Genomic DNA, 13905 nt, shown 5'->3' on the forward strand with positions numbered 1-13905 from the left:
GAGAGAGATGGTGAATGTGTGCATGCTAATGTCTGAGCACAGTCAGGAGATGCAAGCTTGGCAGGAGAAACGCCACAGACAAGATGCCACAGACGTAAACACCTCTGGCACGGAAGGTCGCCCTTGAACTTCCAACCCCCTGACAAATTGCTCACTTCAATTCTCCACAGTAAACTGGTTACAGTCGAGGCACACAAGTGATGAATGTTGCCTTTTTTTTTTTTTTATTATTGAACCACAATATATTTCCTGAAAATGACTAAACTGAAACAAAATTGGCAGCTTTCACCCGAGTTTCACTGGGAGAGATAAACAAATGCCCCGAGGAGTTGCCACTACTTCCCAGAATGTAGTATTCATTTAAAGCATTCGTTTAAATTTTATGGATGATGATGTTGCAACTAAGAGGGCATTCATGGGTAACTGGGTTAGGGAAATTAAATGGGACTGGGATGGAAATCTGCATGCAAGGAGGGAAAGTAAACGCTGCAGGGTTTGGCTCCTACAATAACTTTGCACAGGCGGATTCATGGCATTTACACTGCTCTGGCTAGCAGGCTGCAATGCATAGCTAGCTCCTAAACTAAGATAAACTCTGAAAAATGCAGACTTCAAAAAGAGTCCCCAGTGTAGACACCTCTGTCTTCCTGTAACACTCCTCCCTCTTGCTTTCCGTCTCCCCTTCTCTTCTCCCCTCTGTCACTCTGCCTTTCTGACTCTGTCTCCATGTCTGTCTCTGTCAAACACTGATCCAGGAGCCCATGCTCGCAGGGTCGAGATCAAATGCTAAACCACTGCACAGTTTAAGCTTGCCTAGAATGAACCTGCGAGGAAGGGAATCATAAACAATATTTGATCTTCTGCTTCTGTCACTTGCAGACCTCCAGCCGAACACACACACACACACACACACACACACACACACACACACACACACACACACGCACGCACACGCACACGCACGCACACACACACACACACACACACACACAGCTTGAGGGCAGCACTTTCAGGCTTTGTTGCTTCCCTCAGATAGGGAAAGGTATACACAGACAGAGGAGCCTACTGGCCTTTTTCATTTAGACGGTAACAACGGTAAACAATGGCACACAAAGACAGCGTCCTTTCGCTCAACGCCCATCTGCCTGCAGCCTGCACTCCACGCACCGTTTGATATTAAAAGACGACACAGGCGTGAACGGAGGTGGCAGGAGTGGGGGGGGGGCAGAAAGATAGGAAGACAGATAGAGACGGACAGAAATGGAGACACAATGTTGTGGCATGCCATTTGTGTGTGTAGGCTATATTTAAACTGAAAATGGACAGGAGAATCTGTATGAGGAAGATATCGCTGTGCCAACGTCGACTCCGTTCCCCCGCTCGCTCTCTCTCTCTCTCTCTCTCTCTCTCTCTCCTCATCCCTCCATCCATACCTACTCTGCCTATTTTATGGATGTTATTATTATTCCTGCATGTCGTCATGTCGCCCCCGCTTCTCTCCTTCCCCCAAGCAAGAAAGCGGGCACTGCTGGCACCCAGCCAGATTACCCAATCAATCTCCTCTGAGAGAGAGGGAGGGAGGGAGGGAGGCAAAAGGAGAGAGGGGGAGGAGTAAGAAAGAGAGTGTGGAACAGAGGGGAGGAAAGGAAAGAAAGAGCGTCAGGGGGAGGTGGAGGATGTTGGGGGGGTGGGGGGGTGAAAAAGACCTGAGAGGAATTGAAGCAGGAAAAACGGTGCAGGATGAGTAAATTCTGTCTTTGCAAAAAGAAAAAAAAAAAAAAAGACAGAGACAAAGACGGCTATGAAAGGGAAGGAAGGGTTTCAGCAGACGTGTGGCATTAAATTAGGCGAGTGAGCACCTGGTATGGCAACACAGGGAGTTGTGGAGATGGAAAACACACACGAAATCACACACAGAGTCCAGACAAAGGCTTGGCCATCAACGGTTGTTTACTGAGTGCAGCTCCTCCCCTTGTGCCACCTGTTACTGTGGTTCAGCCTAACAAATGTTTAACCCTCTCAAAGAATCCCCAGGCAACAGCCAACAGTGCACCTCCATCTATCCACAGCCTGTGCACTGCATGCTGGGAACAGATCAGATTAGGGCCACAACATTTCTTTTCATTATATTTCTATGTAGATTAATTGATTTAGAGCTCAAACAATTATTCGAGTTTCTGGTTTGCGGATGAACAGAAATTTAATTGGCAACTGTTTTGATAATCGATTGATTAGTAAGAAGTAAAAGTGCCAAATGACTGCTTGTTCCTGCTTCTCAAATGCCACATATTTGATGCCTTTTGTTGTCTTATATGACAGTAAACTGAATATTATTTGGTTTTGGAGTACTAGTCAGATGTCAGCTTGGTCTCAGGGATACTGTGATAGGCATATTGAACTATTTTCTGATATTTTGTGGACAAAACTATGAATCTATAATGAATAGAATCATTAGTTGCAGCCCAATTGAGTCCAAATCCCCCAAAATATTCAATTAACAAATAGGTAAAAAATAGAAAAGCTCATAGAAAATTCTCACATTTAAGAGGCTGCAACCAGAGAATGTTTCAATTCCCAAATGCATTCATACTGATTTTGTGAATGTGGTCTATTTTTGGATGAGGTGCGACTTCCTAAAGGAAATGTCAGATGCCCATATTTGACTCCTCCATCTCAACCATCATCATGACAGCTCTCGTCAGTGAGCCGAGAGCCGAGTGGAGTCAGTGAAGCACTGCGATGTGAATGACGCACTTGTGGCACTAAATCTGTGACACTCCGCAGGCAGTGCACCCGGATTGGCATGAATCGCAGATGTTCAGGGTTGTGACCTCTGGCTGGGGAAAAGCAAAATGTCTGCAACAACAAGGCTGAGTGTATCACTTCCTGAAAGACTGTTTGTCTGTGATTGCAAGGGTGTGCGTGTGTGTGTGTGAGCGTGTGTGTGTGTGTGTCAGAGACAGAGAAGACAGAGACTCATTCTTCTGCTCTCTTTAATGTGAGCAAGAATGTGTGTGCGTGTGTGTGTGTGTGTGTGTGTGTGTGTGTGTGCGTGCGTGCCTGCCTGCCTGCCTGCCCGCTCGTCAATATGTATGCTTTCTTCATCACAAAGCTCCAGTCTTTTAATCATTCATATTGAGTTACTAAAGATGTGCCATGTTCTTATAATCAAACACGATTCCTCAACAAAGTGCTCTTTTGAGGAACATCCAAATTCCAGCAGAAAAGAGGACTATAAGATGTGCAGATCTCTTTTAGGAAATAAACATGATTAAAAGGGATTGTGAAGAGGAAGGACAGAAACACAACTCCAACAATTAAGACGACAAGAGAGACCACTTAAATTGCTTTACAGAGGTACAAGACTTCAGGCTGTTCCAGCTCTGTATGATACAGTATCATCTCGCTGTCTTTTTGAGAGTCAGTATTCATTTGCATACGAGTGTGGGTGTGTGATACGCACACAAATGGGCCTGCATATGAGTTTTTTACGCGTGGCTATGATAGCAGATTCACCATCCAGGGGTGAAGCCAACCAGCGATCCAGCTAGTCAGAGGCCTCCAGTTCTGGGAGTCTGGCCAGGGCTCCAATCCCACCACATTCCCCTGGATTAGCTGTCAACTGGTCCCCAGATCTGAGGATTAGCACATTATATTCCATTATCTTTCCCAAACTGGAGAGTCCACAAAGTCTACATCATCGCTCTCAGTGAGGGCCAGTAGGACAGGGCTGAGTAAGAGCTGCCTTCAAACCGGGCCAAATTGAGCCAAACTGAGCTGAGCCAAACCAAATCTGTAACTAAGACTCTACTCTGGCTCAATGTTGCCTAGCAACCAAATTAGTTCCAGGAAACAAATAAGCAAAACTGTATTTCTAAATATCAATTTTACAGCGCCGGGCCGGTATTTTCTCACTGTTATCCACAACAAACTGACAGCGTAGCTACCAGGAAAGACCGTCAATTATATAAAAAAATAAAGCATAAATAAAACAATCCTGGTTTATCTTGCAAACATTCCTCTTTCCCTATTCCTGCTGAGCAACACACAGAGCGGAGTGTGTGTGACTCCTGGGAGCCGTGTTGTTTTTCACTCTGTGATCCAGGGCGACTCGGGGGAATGAGGGAGCCGTTATCAGCAAGGGGCCGTGATAGAGACTTGATCAGGCCGTCGGTCTGCGGGGACCAAGGAGACAGAGTTAATCAGAGACAGACAGACCCCTCATCACCCCGGGGATTCACACGCTTTGACCCTGACACTCTCTCTCCCTCTCTGTCACACAAATACACAAAGACACACACACACACACACGCAGTAACCGACGCAAAAGTACATGTGCTCACTCTCACCTGCTCATGCTTTTTATGTTGTCTTAGCCTCAGCCACACCCTCTGTGTACGCACACACACTTTACTGTCACGCTTTACTGTTGACTGTTAAATCTCAAGTTCCAACATCTATAATCAGTAACAGACCAAATCAATATAAGTAAAATGAATAATATTCCTTTATTATAAAATAGCATTACTAAAACCCTGCAGTCCCCTGAGTCACTCATTACCAACTCCTGCTGTGCAGCCAAACACTGACATCTAGAATAATTCCATTAGATAAAATTGTGAAACAATAAAATCATAGTCTTGGATGAGAATATTTCACTCAGTGTAAACATCATAAAGCTTCAATAACAAATTGAAAAAAGGTGGTAGAAGATGATTTTTCTAACCGTCACACTAAATAAGGGGAAACAAAAAGGGAAACTAACAACTAATTGTCTGATGCGTCGCCAAAAAATCCACAGTTTCAGTATGACGGCACGGGTCACTCTGACCTCCTGAACTTGAGCCAGGTCAAAAGGTCAAACAACACCGTCTGAATCATTGAACTAAGTTATGTGTTTGTCTGTTGAAGAAAAAGAGCTCACCAGACCTCATAGCCTCCTTTCAAGTCCTTCACTCCAATTTAAGTCTATATTTCATTGATTCCCTCTATGGTCAAACACAAAACAGAATTAGTGATCCTGACTGATTAATGTCACCACAGACTGAAACACATGGACTATTAAAATGCAGCTTGTACAGTGGCAGAAATTGGAAGCTTGAAACTTCTGCCGTATATTGACCGGGCCTGTCAAAGCTGTTAAAGAGCTGACATGCAGGTATCCAGCTGGCCTACCTCTGGAGAAAGGTGTAGGAAATTATATGGCATTTAGATTAATTAGACACAGTTGTCAGATTTAATTAACTACTAGGTTTAATTAACCATGTAATTAATCTTATGGTTGTCCAACACACGCACACACACACACACACACACACACACACGCAGAGATGCACACATCAACCCGTGCCGATGCTCACACACACAGGCACGCACAAATGCATAGTACATGCACAACAAATGTAATCTGTTCAGCTGACAAGTGCTCACACTTTTACTGTCAAACCTCATAAGAGAGTTCAGCTGAATGGGCGAGTGGCTACGGGCTAATACAGCCTGAATGAAATGCGTATGGTAAGAATAGCACCTCTAATCCATTTCAGGTTTCACTTCTGCCAAGGTGGAACCATAATGAAGAGGCCTGTCCAGTCAACATCGTAACCCATGCCCATGTAATCCTTATTCAAACATGACTCAAGCAACATGAAGCAAATATTTGATATAGTAAGGACACGTTAAAAAAGGAACACATTCACGTATTAAAGGCTATAATCACAACAGAATAGTAATTTGTAATATTGAGAGCTGGAACAACAAAGACTCCACTCACACATCAACCAGCGCTTCAAAATCACGTGTGTGTGTGTGTGTGTGTGTGTGTGTGTGTGTTTGATAGGTTACTGATCGACTGCTCCAACTCTCCAGAAGATGAGAGGGTCAAGGGGGCTGTAAACCCTGACCTTTCATCGCCCTGTCCAGCCACTGCAGCCACGCCGAGCAAAGCCCTGTCCAGCTCTAAATGTGTCCTGTGTGTATATGTATTGTGTGTGAATGTGTGTGTTAATGTGCTCGTGTGATCAGCCAGCTGCTTTATGTGCTTTGACCTTTCACGAAACAGTGAGTGAACCAATAAATAGCCAGGCATTGCTGCGACCTTTCACCTCAGGCTGTCAGTTTCGCTAAGACCTGAGGGGTCAGGGGTCGGCGTTTGAGGAAGTGCGGGCAGCAGCTGAGTTACAGCGCTGTGCTGCTTACGTTAGATAACCGATCAAGGTGGGACGTGTGAAATGAGGCAGAATGCCATGAAGACCTCTGCTAGACTTTAAAAATTCAAAGATGGAAGTCTAAGGGCTTTCCCATAAAATATATAACTGGTGTTCATAGGTGCTGCATTTTTAAAAGCAGCCTATCCAGTCTGTCCCATCCAGAACAGAGGGTGCTGCAGACACAGCAGACATGCAGACAGCAAGAAACATGTCAAAACAAGAACCAGCAGCATTATCACAGTCAGAATAGTTTCTCTGATACACACTCTGCGTGTGCTCTCTGCTCATAACCATGTGTGAATGTGAGTGTCCAAGTGGTTGTTGTGTGTATATTTGTGCCCCTCGTACACAACCCGAGGGTTGGTTAAGTTCACTCACATAGTCATGGAAAGCCTTGGCCTCGCTGGAATGTTCGCATGTCTCCCTCCGGTCCGGGGCAGCGCAGTACAGATCCCAGAATACACTGTGCACACAAGACAAGAGAGCGACAGTAGTTAGACACTTTCCTGTGTGATCCAAAGACATATAATGTTCCTGCTTCTTGTGTTTCTGTTGTGGATATGGTTGCAAATCTCTAATGGAAACAAGTTTCGAGTTCATGTGGTTAAAGTGATCGGATGGAGAGGTCCAAAGAATCTTATATGACTACTAAAGCAGGTTATGTTAGAAATGTTTAAGTACTGGTATGAATATGAAAAACTAAAGTCAATGATCACACATTATTCATTAGTTTTTATGAATCAAATCACAAGTGACAGCAGCAACAGCCTCTTAATATAAGAACCATAAAAGAACTTGCCAAAATTTAATAGTTTGGAGGAGACTGCTGAGAGCAAAACATGGGTTTCAAGTATCAATTTAATAAATGTCTTCAGTGTGAGAGCAACATGTGGGAATCTTCCGTCTTTTACTAAATAAAACACTATAAAAGCTTTGATATAAATCAGAAAATATCTGATCCAAAAACATGTAAACAAGACCTTCAATGCATTTGATGTTACCTTTCAATACTTGACAACAGAGCTGCAACTGATGAAAAACTGAAGTTATATATTTCAACTGCTTGTTTTGTCCGAACAACTGTCCAAACGAAACAATATGTACTTTATCATCATAGACGACAAAAAAACCCCAGCAAATATTCACATCAGTAAGCTGGAACCACTGATTTCTTTTTCACATATTACTTAAAAATGGACTTAATTGAATTGCTGTTGATCAATTAATTGATTAATCAACTCTGCATTTCAGCTCTTCTGTTTTTAACACTCAACAATAAAGACACATTTTGCTCAGCGCTCACAAAGTATTGAGGTTTGATAGCCCTATCAAAAAGCTTTGTAAAAATCAGAACCCTCTACAGTCAGATAAAGTGCAGATTCCATTTTGGCCACCGCAACCCGACAGTCCAGCCTGAAGCCTGCAGCTCAGCTCCACAGAGCTTTTATCCAGGAAGGACCAGCCTCCAAATGTTCCTCTCAGTCTGCCCAGCTGACCTGCAGGTTATTGTCCTATCAGCTGTGATTATGTTACTTACTGCCCAATCAGCCATACTCATATTGGTTAATTAGACCAATCCCACTCCTCCAGGGCAGCAGGAGCCACCAGGTCCCACTCCAAATGGGCCCTTAATTACTGCGCTGAAATTAAGTACCTGGTAAGCCAGTCCACATTAAGGAGTTCTCCTTCTTCAAGATATTGATTTCATGGACAGTGTATAATAAATTTAAAAAAAAGAAAAGAAAAACAGAACTGCTGAACTCATGAGAGGAAATTCTTGCTGTCATTTAAAGGTGCAAATAAACTGTTACATGCATTCTTTGTGCTGATGTTAGGAACAGCCGTGACACTTGATATGACAGACTGCGAAATGGAGCAGAAAATATTAGCTGATTGCCCAGAACTGTCAGAGAATCGCTCAGTGGCACCCTGTCACATGTTGGTCATTTCCCACCGTAAAGGATGTTTGATTTTCATGGGTTAGTGTTATCATCTCCTAAATACAGTTATTACAAAATACTGTTGATCACTGATCTACACTTTCCCTTTTGCCTTTTGATTTTTGTTATTTGAGGGCATAACAAAACAAGAGTGCAACAATAGGTGTCCTAAAAATAAAAAGAACAATAAATTTCAACCCTGTGGCACACAGTACCAACCTCTCAAAGCATATGAACTAAAATAGAAATGTGTTATTAAAGTATTTAAAGATTAAAAGACAGAGTTGGTGCCCGGAGGCGTTCAGCGAGCACTGGGGTCCCCTCTAGACAAGGAGGGCGCAGAGGGAACAGAGAGGGACTGTGCAAAGACGGTGGTGAACACATATGGTGTGTGTGTGTGTGTGTGTGTGTGTGTGTGTGTGTGTTGTGCTGCCCTTCTGTCACTTGACAATGAAGCCAGTGTACATTATCATATCTATCGGTTGGTGTTAAAGAGATTGCTGCTCCGTCAGAGGAGCCGCAGCGAGAAGGCGCGGCCATCACAAATTCAATCAGCTCTCAGGGAAATGAAACGGGACGCAGGTTACAGTTTGTTACCGAAAAGACACAAGCAGGTACAGGCACAGGGGGTAGGGGCAAGGTGATCTAACATCTCCTGGCCTGTGCGTCTGAAATATATTGCGATTTGAACAGCTGACCTGCGTCTGTCTGAGCCACGCAGGGAGATTTCATTCTGTGTGTCTCTGCATAATCTGAAGCTGGATCACTAGTGGGCGGGACTAAACAGAGAAAGCAAGACTTTCATTATTCTCATCATTTTTTAGGTGGCTGACATAGGATGGATTTTTCTGGATAGAGTTAGAATGGGAAGAAAAGGAGATGAAAGGGGCCATTAGGTGAGAAGAGGTGTTATAATAGCAAGCAAAATTACTCTGGTTCTCTCCTAATTAAACACAGATTCTCTGAAAACTAAATTTTCAGGGTCATGGTGCCGTCAGGGGAAGAAAAATCTGTTTTACTGTGCCAGCTCATCTATTGCTAGAATGAATGTGACCATTGTTTGCTCTGATCTGACAGTCCCACCCACATTTAGGGGGTAAGCCCATGTCATAGTTGTTGTCGCTTCCTTTTCAACGACATTAATCTTTAGAAATTATCTGGGAAGTCAACATTCGCGGTTAATTAGCACCAGCAATCTGCAAGAAATCTTGTACTCTGCACACCCTTGTAATAGTAAATTTTCTATCCAATTATCTAATCATTTCAATCTAATCATCTCATCATGAGAAGCTCTTTATGGTATTATGGGCAGTAACTAGTGGTATTTGAGCCACACAACTCTGTGAAGAGGGAAACTTTTAACTGCTCTTACTTTGAAGGGTCACAGGAGAGATTTAAATTGCAGCTCAGAGTCATGCAAAGTCTTTTTTTTTTTCATTCATTCAAATGAGAAACAAGGCTAAAGAAAAAATATGAGCTGGCACTGTCAGCACACACACACACACACACACACACACACACACACACACACACACACACACACACACACACACACACACACACACACACACACACACACACACACACACACACACACACACACACACACACACACAAAAACACACACACTTTATATCCAGAACAGAGGAGGAAGGGATTAGCGTCCAGCCGTCCAGAAGAAGACAATTACTAAAATGAAATGCCATCACGATAATTATTTGCAATTAACTGTGGTCTGACAAAGCCAGTGGTTACAATGTGCTTTTCCATTATAATAAGGAGAGTAAACAAAGACACAGAAAGACAGGCTGCTGGTGGCAGGTCTACATGATAATCCTATGCATGTCTTTGGCCAGCCATCTAACCAGACATTAAGTCAGTCAGAAGAGAAAAGAAATAGAAATTAAGACAGAGATGGAGACAAATTGAGATAAGGAGGTCGACAGAGCATAACTGAAAGAACCAGAATCCAAAAAATAAAGTTACAGAAAGCCAACCATGCCGTCTCCTCCTCTTATCAGAGCAGACTCTTCTTAATGGGACAAAATGCTGCAATCAAAGAGCAGAGGCGGAGAAACACAACCCTTCCAGTTGTCTTTATTACCTTGACTCAAGTAGCAGCTATTCTCCTAGCAGCAGTGCGTTCAGTGAGCGGGAGGAAACAACATCACAGTGCCATGTAAATCAGCAACACTCCCTTTGGACTGTGGCTAATAAATACAGCAACTGTCATTGCAAGAAGATTAACGGCTTAAGAGGAAGCAACAAAAAAATGAAGTTGCATGGGTGTTGTTAGACAGGTGGAGGATATTCCTGCACTCAGGCACAGACTTTTTGGACAGTCTGAGACAAAGTGATCACACATTCAAAATAAATTCATACAAAATAGGTAGCGATGGAATCACGGTGACACCTTAAACGCAACAGCAAGTTAAAATGGGTTGTTTCTGCAAAAGCACTTGACCATCTTCTCCGCTCTCACGACTTGTTTGCAAACCATCCCACATCTGTTTTGTGGAGCAGAGGTTGTATAAAATTGCAAAGTGCGACACAGCTTCTCCTGTTTTTGACTCCCCGTGTGTCCTTTCCCCCAAACATCAGTGTGTCAAACAGTTTTCAGTCGATGCTGTGAAATCACACGTTGAACTGGAAAGCTCTGCGTGGGTTTACTCAGGTGCACTGACCTGAACTGATTTTAGTCCTAAATTTGGCAGGTATGAATTGGTGGTGAAACCAGGCCCCATTTATTCCAAACTCAACTACTTCAAGCAGTTTGTTGTCTGCGCTTTTAGGAAGTACCCGATATCTTCACTACCGTATCTCTACACGACTTGGATTGTATTTGGATATGGTGCATTCATGAAAGGCTGGCAGACTGAGAAGAACGCAAAAACTTCCTCCATTATTCCAAGATGGCTACCCCCACTGCTAACCTTGCAGCCACACCAGATAAGATAAAACGAGCCATTTTTGTTTCGTTACATATTTGTAGTTTAGAAACTGAGACCAGATGCGAACAGTATGAGTATAAATGTTGGATTATATTTAGACTCCAGTGATGGAGACTTTCCAGCCATTTTGCCACCATGTTGTTGACACCGTACTTCTTTTCACCAAGTGTGAAATATCAGAGCTGTCAGAAAAATCCCAATGTCTCCAACTCTGAATTACAATTAGGAGGCTGATGTGAATGGTTTTTCCGACTCAGCTGCTCATATTTACAGTCTGAATGGTATGAAGTGTAGACAGAAGGATGAATTAGACAAGGAGAAGAGAAGGAGAAGGAGAATGGCGAAGAAGACTGTCTGGTACCTGTGTTTATAAAGAGCAGCCCAGACATTTAAGAGCAGAGCTTGGCTGTACTCTCACTGTTTTCTCTGCCCCTCACAAACAAGAATTTCAGCCAGAGGCTATCACACAGAGGATCCCTCTACATACTGTTGTTGTGCTGAGGTTTTTGTGTGTGTTAATGTTTTCTGTGATGGGGGGTGGGGGTGTGTATTGAGGATTCAGAGGCCATCCAGTGAAAACTGGTTAAAGCAATCGATTTTGGGATAAGGAGGAGACAACTAGCAGCAGCCAATAGAGAGGGAGCTAATGACACAATCAACACCTGCAGCCCTCGCTGAGCCTTTTCTTTATCCTTCCACCCATAACAACAGATGTGGATGAGTGACCCCCACCACCAGCCTCCCTCTTCCTCCCCCAACATCCCTCCCCCTCCCCCTCTTACAGCCACGGTCTTATTCTGAAGCCCCCCCCACCTACCAACGCTGTCCTACAGGAAACAGCCACAGAAACAGAGACAGGAGGGAAGAAAACCTCAGTGAGGAGCTGAGGAGGGGACGGCGGCGGTGGAGCTGGGGTGGCGGTGGGGTCGGGGTCTTAGATTTGGCTGTTTAACACAAAAGAGGCTGGAATGCAAAGAGTTAATCCGTTCGGGGGTCTCTCTTCCGCAAACAAAGGGACAGGCCTCCAGACAAAGGTTGAGGGAGGGGGAGCGAAGGGTGAGGGATGAGGGAGGTTGGTGGCTTTCCTACCATCTGGAGCTTTTGTTTTGGGGGAGGCTGGAGGTTGAAGGGGGGGGTGGGGGGTGGGGGGGGTTTGCTGCATGGCATAGGGGGTGGACAAGGGACTCCGCCCCCCTCCTCCCCCTCCTCCTAGCCGACCCCCGGACCCCACCCCCAGTGAGTCTCCATGTCCACGTGCTGCGTGGCCCAGACAGACGCCCCTCAGCTAGGTCATACTACACTGGAGCCCTGCCCTGCTCAGTCTGGCTAATCATCAGCCTACTCTCCAACTGCTCTCTGGCACGCACGCACACACACACACACACACACACACACACACACACAAGGTCATCTCCCACACTCTGCTGAAATATATCAATACAGTCAGAAAGTAGTACAGTTTCTGTCTCTCACACACACACACACACACACACACACACACACACACACACACACACACACACACACACACACACACACACACACACACACACACACACTGGGCCAGTCTCCCTGAGCCCTCTTATTGGTTCGGGCAGAGGCGAGAGCAAACTTACACTGTGCTGTATGTTTGTGTATGTCATTCTGTCAGCATTACTGGTAGCTGTCCAATTGAGAGCTGTCAGGTTGAGAGAAGCCAGGCTCTTTAAGGACCATTATGAACCGTGTCAACAGGCGGCACAATTACAACACACGCTGGGGCCAGAGAGGATGAATGAATGAAGCCGCATGTCCGGGTTTATTACACAGGGCCGGCCAGGGGGCTTTGGGGATGAGCAGGATAGCATGAATGACAAACAAAGCGAGCCCTGTCAAACCTCTTATCCTGGCTCTCTTCACCTCTCGTGCTGCCTTGCTGAAGATTCAGCCTCTCAACCTCCCTGCGTGTCTGCCTGCTCGTCTGTTTGTCTGCAGTCTTTCCAGCTGCCCAGCTTCCTCCTTACTGCATGTCTGCTCCCCTCTTTGACTCAAAGCTTGATTTTCTAGCTCTTGGCCTGACAACTAGAAAAGGGGAATCCTACATTTGGGTGTTTCCATTCCCTCTTATTCAGACATGGAGGAAAACAGTGTACGTGTCAGGCCGTAAGCCCACTGACCCCGTTCTTCCAGAAAACACTGTTCTCTATTTATCTAGCATTAACAGATCTGACGGATTTGTTTAAAGAAGCTGAAAGAAAAGAGGGACAAGCCACGTCAGAGCCTTGTTCTGTTGCATGAAGCATCAAGTTGAACAAGAGTCTCAAAAACCTTGTGATGGAGCAGAAGTTTTAAACTGCAATTAAGTTACTTTAAAAACCTCAGTGCCCAATTGCCACAATTCATGGCACTCCTTATCGAAGACCTTATGATGATTTTTTGAAGGTATCAATATCTCTGATTTTCAACGCAAATAAATCTCCATAAATCTCCATAAATCCCCTTAGAAATGATAGAAAAAAAGAGGCTCCTTATATCTCCTGAACTTGCCTGAGAATCACCATGTTTTTATGTTTTCTTGAGTGTCAAAGAAATCCCGTGATAGCTGCCTGTACACACATGGGTATAGGGCAAACATCAACTGCTAACAGTTAATTCGGTTTAATTTTAATGATGCCAATTTGCAAATGCAGGCAAAGAAACTCACTGAATCCACAGCAACATTATACCTCTTATCTACATCCCCCCCTAAAGTGTCATGAGAGCTGCAGTTCCAACACTTGGGGTTGGGGGGGCTGTGCTGAGGATGACACAGTTGTCCCATTTTTGTCC

General features: G+C 44.4%; 1 protein-coding gene across 2 annotated transcripts in view; it reads right to left on the reverse strand.

Annotated features, from left to right (window-relative positions):
• Positions 1-13905, reverse strand: part of ssbp4 (single stranded DNA binding protein 4) — an 83336-nt gene that overhangs the window by 54688 nt on the left and 14743 nt on the right. For both annotated transcript variants that reach the window (XM_056378478.1, XM_056378479.1), the window contains exon 4: positions 6585-6669. In XM_056378478.1, coding sequence (XP_056234453.1) covers positions 6585-6669 — 85 coding nt within the window. The remainder of the gene's footprint in view (positions 1-6584; positions 6670-13905) is intronic.

The sequence above is a fragment of the Seriola aureovittata genome, chromosome 6 (assembly GCF_021018895.1).
Source record: "Seriola aureovittata isolate HTS-2021-v1 ecotype China chromosome 6, ASM2101889v1, whole genome shotgun sequence".
Lineage (NCBI taxonomy): Eukaryota > Metazoa > Chordata > Actinopteri > Carangiformes > Carangidae > Seriola > Seriola aureovittata.